This window comes from Varanus komodoensis, unplaced genomic scaffold (assembly GCF_004798865.1).
Source record: "Varanus komodoensis strain SLA01 unplaced genomic scaffold, ASM479886v1 scaffold19, whole genome shotgun sequence".
In the NCBI taxonomy this organism is placed as follows: domain Eukaryota; kingdom Metazoa; phylum Chordata; class Lepidosauria; order Squamata; family Varanidae; genus Varanus; species Varanus komodoensis.
In genome coordinates this window covers 11,543,741-11,564,136 of record NW_025335550.1, presented here as the reverse complement: position 1 = coordinate 11,564,136, position 20,396 = coordinate 11,543,741, and the positions used below count along the sequence as shown (strand labels likewise).

At 62.3% G+C, this 20,396-nt stretch overlaps 2 protein-coding genes across 6 annotated transcripts in view; both read left to right on the top strand.

The window, feature by feature from the left end:
* Positions 1-720: 720 nt before the first annotated feature.
* CBFA2T3 (CBFA2/RUNX1 partner transcriptional co-repressor 3) overlaps positions 721-20,396 on the top strand; it is a 39,476-nt gene continuing 19,800 nt past the window's right edge. The window contains exon 1 of one of the 5 annotated variants that reach the window (XM_044427594.1): positions 721-900. The gene's annotated coding sequence lies outside the window, so the exon portion shown is untranslated. The remainder of the gene's footprint in view (positions 901-20,396) is intronic. The other 4 variants (XM_044427593.1, XM_044427589.1, XM_044427591.1 and 1 more) reach the window with 4 other exon arrangements.
* Positions 1,784-18,539, top strand: LOC123022150 (proline-rich protein 12-like). Its single transcript, XM_044427595.1, has 2 exons — positions 1,784-14,079; positions 15,041-18,539. The coding sequence occupies exon 1, from the start codon at positions 2,310-2,312 to the stop codon at positions 3,300-3,302; it is 993 nt and encodes a 330-aa protein (XP_044283530.1). The 5' UTR covers positions 1,784-2,309; the 3' UTR covers positions 3,303-14,079; positions 15,041-18,539.

Below are 20,396 nucleotides of genomic sequence, written 5' to 3'. Positions count from 1 at the left end.
TGCCGCCCCGGCGCGAGCGCTCCTCGGAAGTCCGCGGGCGCCCTCGGCGCGTCCGGCCAGCCCCTCGCCTGGGACGGCTGGGGCTGCGGCTGCGGAGCCGGACAGCCCGCGGAGGGTCGCGAGCCCCGGGACGGGGCGGGCGAAGGGCCACTGCTCCCCGGACGGCGAGCGGCGCGGGAACTCCGCCGCTGGATGGAACAGCGCCGGGACGCGCCGAGGCGGAGGCGGCGGCTGAGGTAGCTCGGACGCGGCCCGGAGGACGAAGAGGACGCGCGCTCGGAGCGACGCTCGGCGAGGACCCCGCGCGCCCTGCCTCCCCTGGGAGCCGGCGTCCGGCTGGCCTCGCGCCCAGGCCCCGGCGGGGAGGCGGGAGCCCCCGCGGGCCTGAAGGGGCGACGGAAATGCCACGTCCCGCGGAAGCGGGGCGCCTGCCCGCGCGCGCGGAGGGCGGCGACGGCAGCAGGTGAACGGGATCCGGGCGCAGGAAGCGCCACTTACCAAAGAGCCGAGCGAAACTGGGACTGAGCCAGCCCGCCGCGCGCCGCCCCCCGACGTCGCCTCCGGGTCAGCCGCCCCGGCTGGGAGCGGCTCTGGAGCGCAGGGCGGCAGCGGCGAGGGCCGGCGGGCAGGGCAGCCGCGGGGGCGTCGAGGGCGCGCCGGGCGCAGCGCTCGCCCGTGCCTGCGACGTGGGGCGCTCCTAGCGCGGCGCGGCGCGGCGCACTCCGTCCCCGGCGAGCCTCTTGGGACCGAGGCCCCGGAGCCTTTTTTGGAATATTTGGCCCCGGTCCTTTTTGCGGCCGTTCTAGTTGGCTGTCATTCTCCGGGACTTGCCCGACGCCTCGCCGCGTTCCTCGGCTTCTCCTTGGACGATTACCTCACCTCGCCAACGACCTCAGGACTGTAAGTTCGCTCGTCCGCGCCGGCTGCGGAGCTGCGGAGCGGGGGCTGGAGATGGGGGTGGGGGGGAGGCGCCTGCCCGGCGCTTTCTGGACATGTCGAGGGGGCCCTCCGCTCGGGCGCGTCTTCCGGGGGCTTTGTCATTTTGACCTTTGGGGAAGGTTTTGCGGGGCGGGCGAGCTCTTTCTTCACGCCTTACATGTCCTCCCCACCCCAAACACCCAGAATATGCGTGTGCGTGCGGCGGGCGGCACTGAGTTTTTGGAACTGCCGGAAAAGATATCTTCGGGGTACGAACCCCCGAGCGGCTCCGCCACCCGCAACCCAAACAAAGGCGGAAGGCAGTGCGTGCGCGCGCGGAGCGGAGCGGAGCGGAGGGGGGCTGGGGCGAGGGAGACACATGTTGCCAGCTGCGCCTCGCGGGAGACCCCCGCGCGCGCCCGCGCGCCGCTTGGGGAGCTCGCCGGGGCTCCCGACGGCGCGCCGCCCGGAGCTGGGCCGCCTTGCTCTCCATGCCCGCGCCACGGCAAGCAGCGCGGCTGCGGGGACGGGACGGGCCGGGACGGGCCCGCTGCGCCTCCCTGTCCGAGCTGCTCGCTGGCCCCGCGGGGCTTCGCCTCCGCCTCGGCCGCCGGCGAGGAGAGCGGCCCGCCAGGAGCTCGAAGCAGGTCCCCAGAACGCGGCCCTGGGGCGCCTTGGCGAGAGGCAGCGGGGGCTCCGGGGGCAGCCCGTGGCTCGCAGACGCGGGCCTGGCGCTCTCCGAGACAGGGTTGCCCGCCGAGGGGAGCGGGAGGCGAGATCCGCCCGCACCGGGGGCGAGCAGCGCCATCGCCCCGGAGGAGGACGCGCCCCCGCGACGGCCCAGCCTGCCCAGATGCGAGGCGGCACAGGTGCCCGAGCGGAGGCACCCGCCCCCTCAGCGGCGGCCTTTGTTAACCCCCTTCCGACGATCCCACAGAGCCATCTCCCGCGCCTGGCCCTGCAGGAGGGGCTGGTCCTTCCGTGGAGACCCGGCCGGCCGGGCGCTGTGCCGAGGGCTCCCCCGGAAAACGGCAGGGCGTGGCGGCGGGAGAGCCGGGCCCACCGCTCCCGAGAGGCCACCTCCTGCTGCTACTCTAGCAGCTCTCTGGGGACAAATCGCCCCCTATACAGATGGGAAACCCCACAGGAAGCGTGGGCTGGAGGGGAGAGGGTGGGGGGATCCGCACTGGGTGCTCCTGGGGCCCTCGGTCCAGAGCAGCACGCCTGCTGCGAAAATCTCCCGCAGGACCCCATGGAGCTCTCGCCGGCCTCCCCCTCCTTCCTCCCGAGGGGCTTGCGGAGAAGGGTCTTGGCACGTCTTGCCCACCCGGTGCCCCCGGACGCGTCGGGCTGTCAGCTGCGGGGGATGCCCCGCTGGGGCACCTAGTGAAATGCCCACAGTGTGGGGCTGCTGTTTAAGCCCCCCCCCCCCCCCCCCGCCAAGGAGACATGGCCCAACAGACCCTGGGCTGGCTGCTGAATGGGCAGGGCATCCGCAGAGCGGGCTGCACCCCCAGGCTGCGCCCCCAGGCAGAGCAGCGGAAGGGCAGGATGCTCCCTCTGGCCACGGAAGCAGCGTGCTGGGGAACATGGGCCGGGGCGGCCTCTCGTGCTGTCCTACTTGCAGGCTTCCTGAGCTAGAGAAAGCCCCAGGGCTGTGCCGCTTCGGCCATCCTCCCACGCGCGTGATGCCCGCGGGGGCCGAAGCAGCTGCCAGGCCGGGCACCAGGGCCAGAAAGCGTGGCCTGCGGCAGGCCGAGCGGCAGGCCGGGGTTGCGTGTGGGCAAGGTGGGCCGTCCGGAGGGGGAGGAAGCGCCCGGCCGGCAGGCTGGGTGAGACGAATCCCCGGGATTACGGCTTGGCAGAGGCTGCCGATGAACGTGCCGGTGTGTGTCGGAGGGCACCGCGTCGCCTCCATCAGTGCGTCCCGTCGCCCCGAACCGTGCGGCTCGGCTCAAGTGTCCTCCAGTCCCGCAGCCCCCGGTGCCTATGGGGCTGGGGAGGGCTTGCTTTGCTCCTCCTCCTCCACTGGTTCTTCTGGGTTGAGCCCCATGACGGACAACATCGGCCGGGGCAACAGAGGGGTGGGTGCCGTGGCTCTGGCTGGGGGCAGCTGGGAATCGCGTGGGCCGCAGTTTGTATCGGGGCATGAATGGGTGAGGATGCGATGCGAGACAAGCGCCGTGTGCACTGGGGCGGGACGAGGACTCTCAAGTTCTGGACATGCTTGCCCTTCTCACAGAACAAAGGCAGTCGGTCTCTTGCGAGCCTGGCTCCTCAGACGGGCGCGTTCTCCCAGCCAGATCCTGGCTTTCTCTTCCAGTGCTGTGCAGAGCCCTGAGAACAGCCCAGCACCGGGAGGCTGGCTTGAGCGAGTCCCATAGCAATGAATGGGCATATGCAAATCAGCATGGGAAGGGAGGAGCTTGCTCTGGTCCTGATTGGCTGCGGAGCCAGAAGTCTCTTGCTGGGCTTTCCCTGGGCGGTCAACCAGCATCTTGTCCGCGCCGGCTTGATATCGCCGGGCTCCATCCGGAGAAAAGTTGCATAAGCTGGACTTGGGGAACGTCCTCGCTGCTTTTTATGGAATCGATGCAACTGCCCAGGCAGCCAAGTAATGTTTCTCTCGGGACTGGATGTTCTTCGGGGGCCTTGGGGGCCAGCGGTTTGCTGCAGCTGGGAAGCGCAGCGTGGCCGCCCGAGTCGGCGTTCCCAGGATATTATAATAATTGGCCCAAATTTATTGCCAGCATGGATTTTTGTTAAACAAGCACAACTCTGTGCATGAAGTCAAGACACGGAGAATAAGCCAGACACTGTCATCCCCCGCGGCTTCTTGATGGGGGGCGCTGGGCAGAGGGCTGGCTCCAGGGTCCGGGATGTTGGCCCCCCAGTCTGGGGCCTTGGGGTCCACGTCATGGCACCTGCATCCCCTCCACCTGGACTCGCCACGTGCGTCCTGCCCCAGTCCTCTGGCCGGGAGGTACAGGTCGTGGCGGGCATGATGATCGGATCGCGGGCCTCCTCACTTTCGGAGCTCCTCCACCTGAGCAGGTCTGCCCTGGACCAGGACTGTGTGCTCTGTGCAGCCGCGGGAGTCCAGGAGGCGTTTTGTTGGCAGAGGCCGAATCCTGTCATCACACGCTGCCCGATACCTCCGAGGCTGCAGCTCTGATAGTTCTCTCAGCGTGAGAGCCAGTTAGCAGTTCCCTCGAGGGAGCAGAGTCCCGTTGGACTGACTAGTTGCGGAAGAGAAATGCAGCAATGAACAAATAAATAAAGTGCGGGAAAGGACGTCTTGCGTCGTTTGCTGGGAAGGCAGCTCTTCCACAGCCTCCCGCAAAGCGGGGAGAGCGAAGTGCCGTCTCCCATCACTTCCAGCCCTCTGGGAAGCTGCTCTCTGGGAGACGCGTTCCCAGACTGCCTGCATGGCTGCTCCTGGCATCACCCAGAGAGCAGGCGAAGGTGACTTAGCACGGAAGGGAGCGGGTTTTCTGCCTGGCCGCGACCTGCCGGTGAGCCGAGGCAGTGGCTCTCTGGGTTACGGCTGGTGGCAGCCGGCCGCCTTCTGCCGGTGCGAAGAGACAGGCCTCGCGTGGAGGTCCCCGTGAACGGGAGGTGCTCTCGCTGTGCGATTGTTTGATGGGAATGCACTGTGGATTCACTCCCGTGTTGGGAAGAGCCGCGTCGCTGGTTATCGTCTTTCACAGGGTTACGTTTGTAAAAACAGGCAGCGCTCACTAAATATAAGCGTGGCAATATCTGGGGAGATTGGAAATGCTCCCTACCATGATCACCAAGGGTGCAATTCGGTTGTGCATCACCGGCCAGGGAATGCTGGGAAATGGAGGGCTTTCTCCTGTCTAACCATACAGCGGATTGCGTCCTGAGGGGGGGAACCCTCTCTCCCTGGCATCTGCGGGCACGGGGGAAGGGATCTGGGGTCCCAGGGAGCAAATATGGGTGCGGGGAAGCCTGGGCCCGATTCAGCACCAGTCCAGGAGGGGAGAGCTCGGGTGTGGCTTTGGCAACGGCGACGCAAGTGACGAACCGTGGGAGGAATTATCCCAGTGGCTGTGCGCTGAATGACTGAGGCAAACTACGTGGGTGAGAATTCTCGATTTTCTCGATGCCATGATGGCTATTGATAAGGGAACGCCCCCTGGCTTGCTGGTGGACGGAGCAACGGATGAATGAAACCCAGCTGCTGAGTGCAGAGGCAGGCTCTGGGACTGCGCGTTGTGCGGCACGGGAGAGTGACGTCCCCGGCTGGTTGGACAGAGCCAGGATTCCCGTTTATGTTGGATGCGAATGGGAGAGAGCGACTGGTATGCTGCCCTCTGCACATTTCACCAGGAGACTGACCTGCAGCTCCCCACCTTCCCCATTTTCAGGCCGGTGCTGGCAAGGACGGCGACCCAGGAAAGAGCGAGGCGGCAAGGGTCCAAATCAAAGTCTCTATGTCTTGGGGTCTGGAGCACCAGCAGGCACATAAAGGATTCCAGTCCCTGCCCTTAGGATGCAACCTGCATAAAACCTGCATATGCTAATTTGTATTTCTTCATGCACATTTCAGAGTAATTACTGCCAGTCCCTTACATTTTCCAGGAGGCAAAGCCAGCCAATTAATTTCTCATCCAGACCATCTCAATTTTTGAAAAAGCCTTCTTTGGTGGATTTGCTCTCACACTCCTTCACCCCAGACCAATGGAAAAAAGGCGTGTGATTTTTGGAAACTTCATGGGGGGGGGGGGTTGGCAGCGGTGCAGCGTGAGCCCTTCCCTCCCCTGGCAACCTCCCTTGAAAACTGCCCCCCCCCCCCGCAGCCATGCAGCTGAGGGAAGAGGCCCCCTTCTCAGTGGCAAGGGATGCCCTGGCCTCTGTGGAACGATCTGGAGCCCTAGGAAATAGGTTCAGGGGCAGGGCTGCCTGTGGCCAGGCCTAGCAAGGCCCCACTTTGGGTGGCGATGAGCAGCGAGGGGCAGAGGGGTTCTGGTGGAAAGGATCGTGGTGCCCCCACCCCGTAACTGCTCTCCCTAAACAGGTTTCTGGAGGGGGGGGCACATGGGCCAGCGAGATCCTCCCCTTCTCATCGCTTTATCGCAGCAGCATCGATCCGCCTTGCTCTGCCCCAAGATATGGCTACACGCAAGTTTGCAAGTTGCTGGGTGCGCTCTTTAAACTAGTGGCCTTCCCGGCCCAGACGCCAGACCCCCCCCCCTCCAAGCCCCAGGCGGCTGGACCAGACCGCTCTCCCCTCGGCAGCTCCCGCTGCCTCAGTCCAGGCTAGTGGGCAGAGGGGGGGGAGGCGGGGCAAACAGCACCCAGAGGGCCCCGCCGAGGGAGAGGCTGGCGAACGGCGCGGAGGAGAGGCAAGCCCCACGCGGAGCCTGCGTGGTCTGGGGCGAGGAAGGCACAGGGGAAGGCCGGGCCGCAGACCTCCTGCGCTGAGGTTCGACCTGGAGGAAGTGGAGTCGCAGCCATGACCTGCTGCTGCCCGGACTCCCGGTGCAAAACAGCAGCACCGAAACCGGAAGTGCGGATCTCCGGCCTGAGCCCAGCCGAAGCAAAGAAGCAGAAGCCTGGCCGGGGGGGGGGGTGGTGGTGGTGATTTCCCCCTGCTCCAGGAACAACCCCGAAATGTTGCAGTAGCACAAGGAGGGCCGAGGGCGTGGGAGCGCCCATCTCCTGGCGGCTGGCTGCTGCGACCCGGCCTTAGAACAGGTGGGGCCGCCTGCACGCCCACCTGGCAAGGAGGAGTTGTGCCCGCGCGTCCCCAGAGAGTCCTGGGAAAGCGGAGCGCCTTCCGTCTGAGGCAAGGCTGGAGCGCGGCCAGCCGGGTGCAGCGCTCTCTCTGCGACGGCCACGCTGCGCTCCGGGCCGCAAGTCCTGCCAGGCTGAACTCTTGGCGCAGAGGCCGGATCATCGCAGCAACAGCTGGAGCGTTCTGGGCCATTCCCAGAGCTGCTTTCTGAGGACAGAGAACAATTTCTGACCCCTGGGGACCAAATCGCTTTCCAAAATAGATGCAGCTGCAGTAAAATGGGGGACGGGGCTTTATAAATAACCTTTCCCACTTGCGTTTTCTTTCTTGTTTTCATGGCAGCCCGAGGGCTCGCTCAGGCAGGGGTGCAGCATCGCCCACGTACGCCGCATCACCAGCACGGGCTGGCAGCAGCCACTCCACTTCAGGGTTCCAGGGAGGGGGATTTACAGCCAGCAGGGGGGCTGCCTGCTCACTCCCTCTCCTGTCCTTCAACCACATCGGTTGGCAGTTTAAAATGCAATAAAACTGCAGAATGCAAACGGCAGCTAAACGGCTCCAAGGGACAACTCGCCCAAGGCGGGACGGAGGGGAGGAAAGGCCGCTGCGCACACATGCAGCCACGAGAACGTGGCCAGCAGCACAGTGGCTGTGGCCGTCGGTGACTGCGTGGCCGCTTTGCCATCCAGGCCCGCAAAAACGGTGCGGCATCCCAGAGCCCTCCGGGGGGAGCAGGGCAGGACGGCCTTTGCAACACCAAGAGTGGCTGCAGAGCGCGTGGAAAAGCTCTCGAGAGCCCTGTGAGGGCCGCTCCTGGTCAGGGTGGGCCCGGCATCCCCCTGGACAGGGCCTTCTTCCCTTTTCCCAGCTGTGGCATGCGAGTGCCGAAGGAGAGGCTCTTTGCACATGCTCAGGGGCCGTCATGCTGCAGACTGAGCCCTGGTGCTCAGAGACACTGGGTTTGGGGCTGAGCGTGAGCCCAGATTTGGCCTTGACTGGGGGCCCTAGAGAGGCTTTGGTGGGCACTCCAGTTCGAGGCCCCGATGGCTGCGGGACCAACCAGAGAACGCACGGCCAGCGAGCGTGTTGCTTGCGAGGACACGAAGCCTGCCTCTGCCGCCCCTTCGTTGCTTCCCAGAGCACGCTCCACGTCCTGTGTTTTTCGGAATCCCTGCCATCTTCAGGCTCGTTCCTTGGATGCCTGAGGACTAGTGTCATGCTTCAGCATTGTCGTCCAGGTTGAAGCTCACCTTGGGTTTTTGAGGCACAGGCTCACACGCACACGCTCCTCCTCCTCCTCCTCCTCGCCGGCCTCTTCAGCCCGTTGGGCCCACTCTGGTCCCCCGGTGCAGCCGGGCCTGGGCCAGGCGGATGCCCATGGCCATGTTTGCTCACAGTGGTCCGGGAGGAGGTTCGCCCCGTGGGCGGGGAGGGCAGCGTGCGCGACAGCTGGTGAGCAGCGCGCTCCTTTGTCTGGTGCCCGGGTTCGGCCTCCCACCTGCCTGGGCAGGAGGCGGCCCAGCTGCTGCTCCCGGTCTCCTAGTAACCTAGTGCTCACAGGTGGCGGTGCGGGCGCTACCTCCAACCTGCGGCCCGGGGTCAGCCGGGCCATGCTCTGGAGACAGCCTCGCTAGCCGCGCGACGGGAGCACCGCTTAGCGGGCGAGTGCGCGAGCCGAGCGGAAGGAGGACAGCCAAGGAGCCGGGCCGGGTGAGGGCAAGGGCCCATCTCGTCCGTGCCTGGCTGCCCAGCTGCCTGTGGAGAACGCCCACGTGGCGCTCGTGTGCAAAAGCACCCTGCAGCCCATGTTCCCCAGCACACCAAGAGCAGCAAACTCCTTTCTCCCCAAAAGTACATGGATGCGCAAATATGCAGGCCGCATAACCCGGCCAGGCACCTTCCCCCAATCGGACGGCCTGCAGATGTGTTGGACCACAGGGCCCATCATCCCCCAGCCACCGTGGCCAGTGGGAGCTGTGGACTAACATCTGGAGGGCACCAGGCTGGTGATGGCTGCATCAGTGGCTCCCCCCGGGGAATTCTGGGAACGCCAAGCTGGCGGAATTGACTGCGGCCAGCGGGAATCTGGCATGTGCCGCATTTCCCCGGAAGCCACACCAAGGGGGCAGAAGGGCGTGGGAGGCGGGCTGGGCCTCGACCTGGCCTCGTCGCATTCCGACCGAACGGCGGGTCTCGCGCGCTAGGGAGGTTGCGTGGATTGAGGGGGGCTGCCCCACAGCCGCGTGGGCAGGAGGAAGACGAGTCCTCCCCGTCTTCAGTGCGGCACCCTGATTTCTGCCATTTGCGTAGGGCGGGTCCTGTTTCGTCCTGCAAGCTACGTACGCTGGCTGGCGACGTCCTGGGGACTGAAGCCCCTTCCTCTGTCCAAACTTGCGCAGGAAGTTCCTCTGGGTCAGAAAAAGATGCCAACCAACTGCACTGAGCTGCCATTTCACCAGAACACCCACGTAGGAAACGAGAGGTCGTGATCCCGCTTGTCAACATGAGGATTCCCTGCTTGCCGCACCGGCTACGTTCATCCACCACGGCATCCGCCCAAATCTTATCGGCCCGCCACCTTTTCCTATCCAGAATCTTCCAGCCACCCTTGCCGTTGGGAAATCCCACATCCGGGAATCCCACAGGAGCAAACCCTCTGCCCTTCACATTTCCTCTATACTGCACATTTTGAAAAAAAATCGTACCTGGAGAGAAAGCTTCATGAAGTTTTCTCTCCGAGCCCCTTGGAGGCCTGGAAGGGAGAACGGCTGGAAAGAGTGACGCAGGTAGCGCTCCCTGGGGAAAGACCCTCGCACCCGTCCACGGCGTTTCCCTCGAGTACTTTCTGATTTGCTTGGATTCCTCACCCATTCCAGCCTCTGCGGGACATTAAACAGCATGACAAGAGACCTGCCCATGGACCACTTTAAAACGGCAAGGATGCCCAGCTACTCCCAAATATTGGCCTGACTGGAAAGCCTCGGCAGCGTTCTGGAAGGCACCCGAGCTGAGGGATGGCTCCGAGACGGAGGATCCACCCGCATGGCTGTCCCTGCCGCAGATGGCACCAGAGAGCCCTCCGCACACCAGAACGGTGGCATTTCAAGGGAGGCGCTATTCGCACGCTCCCACAAATAGCAAGACACACGCCTCCGCCCACCCGTCACCCCCTTCCCATGTGTGCATCCTGCACGTTGAGCGGCAGATCTGGCGCGCCGGGACAGCAACAGCAGCGCGGAGTGTCTCGGGGCTGTGCGAGCGCAGCAGCGCGGCGGAGGGGAGGCAGGGCTCCTTGCGAGCAGCCGGCCAGGAGGAGCAGCCAGCGTGGGGAGAGTGTCTGGCGCTCGGCATCACAGGCAAACGTGGCTGCTGCTGCTGCGCAGGAGAGCCTCACATCTGGGCACCTGCCCCCCCATGCGCCAAGCACGCTCATGCGCAGCTCCTGCTCCCGGCATGGATGTTCAGGACGTTCCCACTGTGGGATGCCCGCATTGCAAACATGGCCAGGGTGGATCCCGGGGGATCCATGGGGCCGGCCGGCAAGCTGGTGCCAGGGGACTCGCGGTGCCCCCACTGCCATTTGCGTTCAGCACGGGGGTCCCTGCGGGAGCCGCGCAGCACAAAGGGGGGTCCATGGGCAGGCGGAGGAGGGGCCCGGCTCTGGAGGACCCCTTCTGCGGAGCCTGCCCTGCAGCAGCGGAGGATGCCCTGCCGGTATCCTTGCCGGGGGCACCAGGCCCTCCCGCCCTAATCCATCACCAGCCGGCACGATTCAGACCTGAGCCAACAGTGAGCTGGCGGGGGGGGGGGGCGGGGAGCAGTTCTCGCGCTTGCAAGCCTTCCCTTATTCCCCTGCCATCCTTGCTGCTGCCTGTGTGTAATTAACAGAGTAATTAAAAACAGGATGAGTTAATTGGTATTCATTTATGTGGCAGATGTTTTTAATTGAGATACGAAACAATTTACCTGTTTATATAAACAATAGTGAAGGAAGGCTGGCAAAACTGAGTGAGTTTTTTCTCCTTCCAAGGATAGCAAAATTGAGGGGATGTCCTTCAGGTCAGGTCTGAGGCAGGGTGGATGCAAGGGACGGGGGGACGGGGTGGGGGGTGCAGGGGTTGCCAAGTGTACCCCCGCCTCCCCTAGGGCTGCATTTGAGATCTGGGGCTCCCTCAGTGAGCAGGGAACGCCCCCTGTGCCCCGAACAATGTTGGTCCCTCAGCCCTTGGGGGACATTTTGGCCTGGCTGGCCAAAGGAAATGAACCACCCCCAAAGAGGGAGGAAGCACGGGGGCCTCGCCCTGGCCGTCAGTGCATATAACCAGTTGGGTTTCCAGGACGGCCTCGTGAGCCCCGCAACTGCCGGGTGTCCAGGGATCTTCTTTTCGCCGTTTTGCGTCTTGCCAGCGCTAAAATGATGTTTTCTTAAACATTTGCCCAGAAGCGACCAGAATATTGGGCAGAACCGGCTTCCGGAAGGCAGTGACTGCCCCAGCCCAGGAATCATCAGTCTGAAGTTGCTTTTCATGGCCATCCCCAACCTGGTGCTCCCCAAGTCCCATCATCCCCAGGCAGCGTGGCCATCAGCCTGTGTGACATCTTGCTTGTTTGCACATGGGGTTTCAGCAAACTAGGCTCGGAAGATGGTTTTGTTTGGGGATATTCTGTGCAGGCAGGGCTGGAAAACAGACCAGCTTAAAACCTTGGAAGCTGCTGCCAGCTGCGTTGGCAGGACCGGGCTAGGTGCGGACTCGGTGCAAGGGGGCTTTTCACGCTCCTGCGGATCTCCCAGCCGCCGGTTTCATGGCTCGTTTCTGTAGATGTGCATGCAGAAGGCCCCAAATGCAGCCTTTCATGGCCCTGCCCAAAACCCAGAGCATCTTGGCTGCCGGCCAGTGTCAGCATTACTGAGCCACACGGATCAAGGCACGACTGACTCTTCTGGTGTTCTTCTCTTCCTCCGAGTTGTTGTGACTGAGTGTTCCTGCTGATTGCCACAGAGGTCAGATGTCTAGGGAAACAGGAGAAATTTCACCAAATCTCATTGCAGCTCACAAAACGTCCGAACGGGTCCCACTCGAGCCCCCAGATGTGAGCACATTTTGAAGGCAAAGCTCCCACACCCCCGAGCTTGTGAGAGCATTTGCCAACGTGCTGTTAGAAGATTTGCATTTTAAAAGCATGCCTTTTGGAAAAATGGATGACTTTTCATGCTTCACTTGATGGCAGGAAAGTACACCTTTCCCATGCAAACCGCCCCCCCCCCCCCAAACATGTGCTTGGGAGCAGGGATGAGGGAGACTGAAGGACAAGGCGATGCGCGGAGAAGCCTGGGCAACTCGGCCCTCGCTGCCTCTCCCCTCCCCGAGGAGATACACTGGGAGAGATACACAGCCTTGCCAAATCAGGAAAGCCAGCTTCCCCGGGTGCCCGAACTGCGACGTCTCTCAGGCAGCCCGGCTTCTTCGGAAGGACAAACCCGGCCCGAGCGCGGAGAAGGCGCTGTCCTCTTGCCAGGTGGGCCCTCCGGCTTCTGCCTCAGGTGGAGGGCTCTCCAAACGCCTCGCTTCCCGGGAGCCGTGGCCCGCAGCAGATAAGCAGCGCGATCGTGACGCTGCGAGGCGGCCTTGGCGCTCCGCCTGCTGCGGCCAGATGGCCCGCAGCCCAGCTGCAGGGAGAGCCGGCTGGCCTCAGGTGCGGCGAGTCCTTGAGCAGTCCCAGGAAGCCTCGGCGTCGTGCGCTAATGAATGTCGAAGGGGGGCGAGGAGAGGAGTCCTTGCTCCTTAACACCACAATGCTCCATTTCAGCAGGTACTGAATCACTCCCGTCAACGCAGCGCTGAACATCTTTGTGGGCCTGGGATTCCCTCGGAAGGGAGGGAGGGAAGAAAAGGGGGGAGCGGGCATCCTTTCTCTCCCCGGCCCAAATCACGACAGTTCAGTGGCTTCTCGAAGAGGCCGTCTAGAGTGGAAGAGCTCCTGCGCCGGCTTCATGGGCCGCCCAAGCAAAGGAGGCGCACCTTTGCGTGAGCATCGGGCCTCCCCATGGAGGGCGTGTGTTCAGCACCGTCCCATGGCTGCTCTGGGGAGTTTCGGCTTTCATTCACTGCAGGCTGAGAGCAGGTGTCGCTGAGGAGGAGGAGGAGGAGGAGGGGAAGGTGGGCAGAAAACAGGGGCTGACTGGGCGCTCGTGAGCTGATACGTGGACCAAAACTCCGTTTTGCTTCAAAGTTTGCATTCTGATTTTGCAATCGGCTTCTCTGGTCAAAAACTGTTTGCAGTCTGTGTATTAGGGGGTAGTGAGCCACATGTTTGGGGGATTAACGTTAAAATGCACTGTTTCAGGGAAATTATTTGCAAAAATGTTTGGTGAAATTGTTGGTTTCTGCCTGATCAGAGGCAGGGAATTCCACGAGCTGGTAGCTCATGCACTACATGGGTCAGACTTGTGGCTTTTTGGGGAGACACTGAATGCAGTTTCTTGCTCCCGTCATAGGAGGTGCCTTTCCAGTGTTCGGCACCGAGTGCGCTTGCGATTCACGATAGCTTGCAGACTCTAGACAATGTTGTGATCTTCTAATTTTGTTTCAGTTTCTCCCCGCACCCCGAGCACTTCCTAGTTGCTTTTGTTTTTGGTTGTTTGCTTAGCGCAAGGAAAATGGGTATTATTTCTGAAGGTGAAAGTGTGTATTTGAGCTATTCTGCTGTGGCACAGCTGCACCTAGTGGTTACGCAGAGGAAAATCAGGGAAGGCAAAGCTCTTGGATCGCAGTTCTGCCATGAGATTGGTCATAGATACAGCTGATGAAAGACCTCGGGTGGAAAAGCTCTTCTGCGTCTCGCTCACGGTTGTCCCTCCCAACTTAGGGATAAGTGGGGTTCCTTGCTGCTCCGGGTTGTTGTGAGCACAAAAGGGAAAGGAAGGAAAGACACAAGCCACTGTAGGCCTCTGGGAAGAATGGGGAGATGTGGATGATTGTGTGTGGCTTAGGAAGCAGCTGTGATTTTTTAAAAAATGGAAGCGGGGAGAGCAAAATGGGCCTGTTTGCCTGCTACTGTATGACTTGCAGGCTCTGGAGTGGTTTCAGGAAGGGTCTTCCCCACCCCTACCCAGGGATGCCAGGGGCTGGGCTGGGCTTTGGAGAGCTGGGCTTTGCTGAGCTGAGGGAGAGCGCCCTTCCCAAGACTCGCCTTCCGAACCGGGGTGCCGGCCAGCTTGCCCAGGCCCAGATGTGAGGGGGAAGTGAGCGTGGAGGTTGCCGGCGGAGTCCCCTTCTGCTCCCCCCACCCGCCCTCTGGCTTTTCCCACATGCAAGAGGCCTGCAGTTCATCCCCAGTTTGCCGCCGGCGCTGAGCGCTCCGCCTAACACGATCCAGATGGATCCACTCTGTCCCTGGTGAGCTTATCGCGGAGCCGTTCCCGGCCCTGCTGGCTCCGGCTGCTGAGGAGGAATGCGCGGCCCGTACGTGGAAGGAGGCGGCGGAAAGCCCGGCTCCCCGGCATCTGGACCTCATTTGCCGCTGGGTTGCCTGCCTGGCCTCCTTAACCCTTTCCTCCTCACCTTCCCTCCCGCAGGGCCAGGGAAGTGGGCAGGGCAGGAGGGGCCTGGGACAGGCAAGCCCCTCTCCGTGAGGAGCAGCGCTCCTCTTCACGCCGCGATGGCCTTAAAAGGGGATGTGGCCGTCCGTGAGAAGGCGGCTCTTGGAGGCTGCTTGGAGACGCGGCTTGCTGGGCCAGCCAGGCGGCTGGTCGTCCCCCAGGCTGGGCCGGCCATTCCTCTGGGAGTCACTGGCCGATGCCCGCGAGGAAGGGCCTTGGCCTCCGTGGGAGAAATCGCTGCTCCTGCAGTCGCTCTCTCTATGGTTTGGACTACAGCTCCCATGATGAGCGCTGAAGCCCGAAGCATCTGGAGGGCACCAGGCTGGGAAGGGTGGGCCTGGGCCGCTGGGCTTATCTCTTTCTCGGCTGCACATCTGCCCTCCACCAGAAGCAGCACCCCCCCCACATCCCCGCCTGCTCCAGCTGGAATCCCGAAGGGGTGCAGCTGCGGAGATGGGATCCACCAAGGGAGCAGCCTGGGCATTGTCGCAGGGGGTTTCACGGGGAGGGAAAGGACAGTGGGGGTGGGGGGAGAATGGGAGTTGGCCTTCCGTTCCCACTGGGTGGTGTTCGGTGCAGATGGGCGGCCGGAGGAGCAAAATAGCCACCCTTCCTTTTTTTTAGCTCCTCGCTCTCGCCGGCTGGGTTGCTCGGCTCTAATGGAAAACAGATGTTGGAAAGCAGACAAGGCTCTCCTGCAGTTGGGATAAATTATTTCGCTCCCTCCCCCCCCCCCTTGTTCCCTTTCCCACCCAAAGGAAAAAAAAATCATTCCTACATCCTTTGAGTCATCCAAAGGAATCATTGTGACATTTAGAACTGCTGCCCAAAGAAAGAAAGAAAGAAAGAAAGAAAGAAAGAAAGAAAGAAAGAAAGAAAATGAGCGCGATTCACAGGCCCCGGCCTCACAACGTGGGAAGGGGCGGAGGGTTTGCGCAAAAGCCCCTCTGATGGGGAGACACAAGGCCGTCTGTCCGCCACCCCTATATGCGAGCAGCGGCTGCTAAACTCACACGGCGGCGCATCCAGGGGCAGGACTGTGCCGGGCGAGGCCGGGACACCGGAGCAATTGGCCCCACGCTGGCATGCTCAGAAAGGCTCCCGACACCTCAGGGCAAGTCCTGCGCAGGGATGCCAGGCGCCGCCGATTCTCCTCCTCGGTGAGAACTGGGCTCCATCTCCGCCGGAACGCCTCCGGTGCAACAACCCTTCACGTGACGCCTTAGCGCCAGCGCTCTCCTCGTTGTCAGGCATGGGGGTGCATGCCAGGAATCCGCACCAACACGGAAAGGCATCCAGATCCGGTAAAGAATCGTACTGCGTTCCTAGCACTTGTGACTTCGACTCCTGTGGGTACAATCCTTGGAGTCTTCAGAGCCGGAGGGGGCTGGAGGGGAGAGAGAAGGGTTTTCGGATATCCAGGGAAAGGGCCTCATGCCCTGCTCTGCTCCCGAAGATCTAGAGAGGCCGGTGGCCTGACTCGGGAGAAGCCACCTCTTCCCATGCTCCTCCACGGAGCAGGGCCTTTTTGCTGGGGGCACCCTGCCTGTGGAACGCCCCTTAAGCAAGGGTTTGGCTGCCCCTGGTACTGTTCTCATTTCCGTGCCAGTTAAAGAGCTTTTCTAATCGGCTAAGGCTGCTCAGCAAAGTAGAAATACCAACCCCCGTCGTTGCTGGTGCTTCCTTTTGCTTCCGTTGTAGAATCGAGATCCAGAAAGAGCTTGCGTTTTCTTGCTTTTCCGTTACGTGACCGCCAGGTGATCCGTGCTGTGGTGCTGCAAGGGCTTCCTGCAGATGCTCCCAACGGCTGCAGAAGGCAGGCCGTGTGCTGTGCACGGAAGTGTCAGCCAGACTCACTTTCCAGGCTGTGAAATGGGCACCGCTGTGGCTGAGAGTTCCTGTAGGGGGTTTGTGGCTTGGCTGCTTGAGCGACGGTCTCACTGCAGCGACGCTTCAATCAGAGAGCTGACGGGTGAGCGTTAACATTTCCTCACACCCTGGTTGTTCCCCTGGACGGAAGGCGAGAGTTGCGAGAAGGGGGGTCTTTATGTGGGCAGCTAATTGTGGGGTGTTTCGAATGGGGAAGCCCCCTGCCCTGGGAAGGTGCTGCAGCCCGGGCCCAGCAGAGGCAAGGGGGCAGATTTATGGTGGGGGGGAGAACTTAAGAAGCCATTCTGGAATAAGCAGCAGGAGGAGCTGTGGCAGATGGGATGTGGGTTACCTCTCTCAGGGGGCCGTGCATCTCCTGCCTACTAGGAGGGGCTTTCGTTCACGCGCCGAGAACGAAGAACCAGACTAGGATGCAGGAGATCTGGGCTGGGCTCCCCACTCAGCCATGAGGCCCACTGGGCGAGTCTGGACCAGTCGTTGCCCTTCAGCCTCACCTACCTTGCAGGGTTGTTGTGGCAAGGATAAAGGGAGCGGAGGATCGCTTTGCAAGCTGCCTTGGGTTCCCCAAGAGGGAAAAAGGCAGCATATAAACACAACGAAACAATCCTATTCACAACACTTCGCTGCACCAGAGGTGGAACAGAACAGGCCTGTGGGACCCGCTTCCCTGCTCTGGCAGGAGTGACCCTGTTGAAGGCTCCAAACAGGCAGGCCTTTTCTAGGCTGTGAGCTGCAAGGAGCCCACACAGCAGACTTTTTAAAGCGGGGTGTTTAATTTCCTCCTAATTAGTAGCCGGAAGAGTAGCAGTTTTGCTGCAGCGCTTCAGGTTTGCATATTGTTCTGCAGGCAGTTTGTGCGGAGGAATGGGAGACAGGTGCCCTGCGTGTGCCAGGGGGGTGAGAGGAGCAAGACAAGGCAGAGAGGAAGAGAAACGGCTGTGGCCCTTCGCGGGGCTCCCGCCTCCGAGCAGCGCCCTCTGCACGCGCCCCAAACCCCGCATCCCCCCGGCTCCCGCTCTCCTCGCCCGCATTCTGCGCGTGCTTGCTTTCCGCCGTCTCCCGGGGACGACAGGCTCCGGACATGCCAGGCCTTCTGCTGGCTGCCATCTGCTGCAGGCCGCGCAGCTGCTGTTTGGCCCCGTCCTGTCACTCAGGCCGGCGTTTGTACGGAAAGCGGGAAGCCTGTGGACGGGGGCTTGGCGGCTCGCGCCAGGCAGGGCTCCTTCTCAGGCCCGCGGCGGCCGGAATGCTGCCATCAGCGGAGCGATGCGTGAGATTTCACATGATGCCTCTCGCCGCTCAACACTTCCAAAAACAGCACAGGGTGTCCGAGAGGAGAGAAACATTTATAGGCGCGAGCGGAGCCACCTGGGAATAAACAGGGCCGGGCCCGAGAAAAGCTGCGTGGCGGCCAACGCGCTGCCGGGACGTTGGAACACTTTGCCCTGGGGCATCTGAGCATGCACGGAGTACAGTGCCCCTCGGAAAGATGTAGGCAAAAGAGCAAGCGACTTCTTCTTGGCGGGCTCAGCTAAGGGAGAAACGGAGCAGCTGGTCTCTGTGTGCAGAGACCGGCTGCAGGCAGATGTAACTCAGCTCCAGGCGCCACGCTTTGCATCCAGAAGGAGGGTCGGCAGAATTTAAAGAAAAAAGACCAGGACGGCTTCAAATGAAGCCCTTATGGTGCATTAGACTGCAGCTCCCATCCTTGACCACAAGAAGTGCCAACACACCCGGGCAGGGCTGCTCCAGAAAACCTCGGCCGGTCCGGCTGACCGGAACAGGCCCCATCGAAGGCGCCTCCTGCTGTTCACGCAACAAGCGCTGCTTAATCTGAGGAGGGGGGTCCTGCTCCTCCCCTCCCCAAGCACGTCAGGCTGAGCGCAAGCATGGCTGCTTTCGCAGCGGCCAAGCGGCGCTCCGAGTCCGAGGGGACGTGGGCAACGCAGAGCCCTTCGAACCAGGGGCTTGACCCAGGACTGCGCAAACTGCAGCGATTCCTTGCAAAGGAGAGGAGGCCGGCTCCAAATGCAGCGGAAGCAGTGGCCTCCTGTGATTCTGCGCAAAAAGCCGCTGCCCAAAGCCCAGCTCCGCGAGCCAAAGGCCCTGGAGCCGCTGCGTGTGCCCACAACCACCTCCTGCTGCTCCCAACGGTTTCTGTGTGAAAAGTGGCCTTCCTCACCTTACCGCTCGGTTCCCTTGGGTGTGTCTGGCCCAGACGTGTCTGGTGTGCGTTTCCAGCGCTGTCAGCTGTCTCCGCAAAGTGATTGCAGCTGTGGGTTCTGTCCACACTCTCAAGCCCCCCTCCTGCAGAAAGAAAAAATCCCTAGAAAGACGTTGTGCAGAGGAAAATAAATCTGCTTTTCTTCGGGGCGGGGCGGGGGGGGGTTAACTTATTCTCCGGCTGCCCCTCTTAACCAGGGACAGCTCCGGCGTTCCAGCTCCTGGTAAACCGTTCTCCCGGCCGTGTTCCTCCTCTGTGGTTGCTTCCTTCACGTGTTTCTGTGAGCTGCACTCCTGCCTTGCGGGCCTCCAGAGGTGTCGGGCGGCAAATCCGGGCTCCCGGATTAGAATGATGCCGGTGATGTGGCAAAGCGGTGGACGGTGCAACTGTGCGCAAGGGCGCTGGAACGACGTCTCCCTGTGTCCCGCGGGACTCGCTTCCCGGGAAGAGCGCTCAGGGCCGCGGCCCAAGTATTGACTCCAGCGCAGCTGTGGGAGCCAGCCTCGGCTCAGCCGTTTTCTTCCGTCTCCTTCCTCGTCTGCAGTTGGGTGGTAAAAGCGCCATCCCAGCTTGCAGGGGTGCGGTACTTGCTGGGGCGTCGGAGCTTCTGCAAGACCCAAAGCCAGTGGTAGAGCGGGAGAGGCGTCGCAGGCAAATCGCGAAGAGCCCCCGGAGAAACCGCCTGCAACGGGGTCCGGCCACCGCCGCAACATGTCCGGGCGGGTCCACTGTGCTCCCCGGCCGACTGAAGCCCTGTCAGGATCGCCGTCACAACCGTCTTGCTTCCGACACCCGTTTTCTTCCGGGCGAGATGACGGATCCTGCGGGCCGAGGGAGGCATGCGATTAGACCCGACACGGTGCTCGAGGCACGGCTGCAGCTGGGGTGGGCTTGCTCGTGCGTTTGACTTCCAGCCGAGCGAACCAGCCTTGCAAATCCAGCTTCAGGGAGGGCGAAGCTGGCATGAGAACGCCAAAGGGGAGCACCGGAGGCACCTGGGGGCATCTGGCTGGCCACGGCTAGGAGTGCCCTGGCTGTTTTCTGCACCGCGACACCCGTGCGATTCCCCCCGCGGCTGGGTGCAGGTCGGTGAGTCGGCCGAGGCTGCCTGGCCATGGCCTCGGGGTCCCACGCCGTGCAGGGAAGCAGGCGTCCGGGACCTTCTCCCTGCCCCCATTTTTAGACATCCATACGAAGACCGCGCTTGCGAGTTTGTCTCATTATCTGGCAGGTTGGCATGGCATGCGACGATCGCCAGTGGGCGTGAGGGGCTTCCTCGCGCGTTATCTTCACAGTTGTTCAAACATCCAGCATGAAGGTCTATTTGGACAGGCGCCAAAGGGGCTGCTCTGGAGAGCTGGGTGGGTGCTCACTGCGCAAGGGACCCCGGGCCGCCGCCGTGCGCAGAGTCCCTTTGCCATCACCAGGGCCTGGCAGCGGTACCTTTTCCAGAAAGGACTGAGCTCGCTGACGGGTGCTTTCCCTGGGAAAGTGTCGGCACAGAACCAGCGCGGCGATAACGCAAAGCCCCTTCCCATGACCCCGTTGACATGCCGTCCCTTTCCCTCTTGCAAGGAATCCTGCGAGGTGGGGTGCCTGAGGGTCACTGCTGTGCAGCGCAGGGGAGACATGAGCCAGGCCAGGCACCACTACACCGCACTGCCTCCCCATCTCTCTCACAACAGAGCGTGGCTGTGCAGGGTCCATCTGGGTTCTCAGCACGGCTCTTCCAAGCCCTCCCTGGAGATGCTGGGACCGAGGGCTGGACACTCGGCATGCAGCCATGTGGCCAGCCACTGAGATCTGGGGGGGGGGGCTTGCAAGGGGGGCCCTTGCATCTGCAGATGTGCCTGGTAAATGCTCAGAGGCCACTGGGAATCACATTGCCGGACTCCTGGCTGAACTCTGCCCTGTAGGCAGCCCGGCCCCGTGGGGCCCTGCTCCAATTCTCGGTCCTGCGCGAGGGCTGACTGAGGTGGGAAAGACTGGAAGCGGCATGG

Excerpts from the sequence above, each read along its gene's own strand:
- LOC123022150 (XM_044427595.1), top strand. The coding sequence starts at position 2,310 with ATGCCCACAGTGTGGGGCTGCTGTTTAAGCCCCCCCCCCCCCCCCCCG.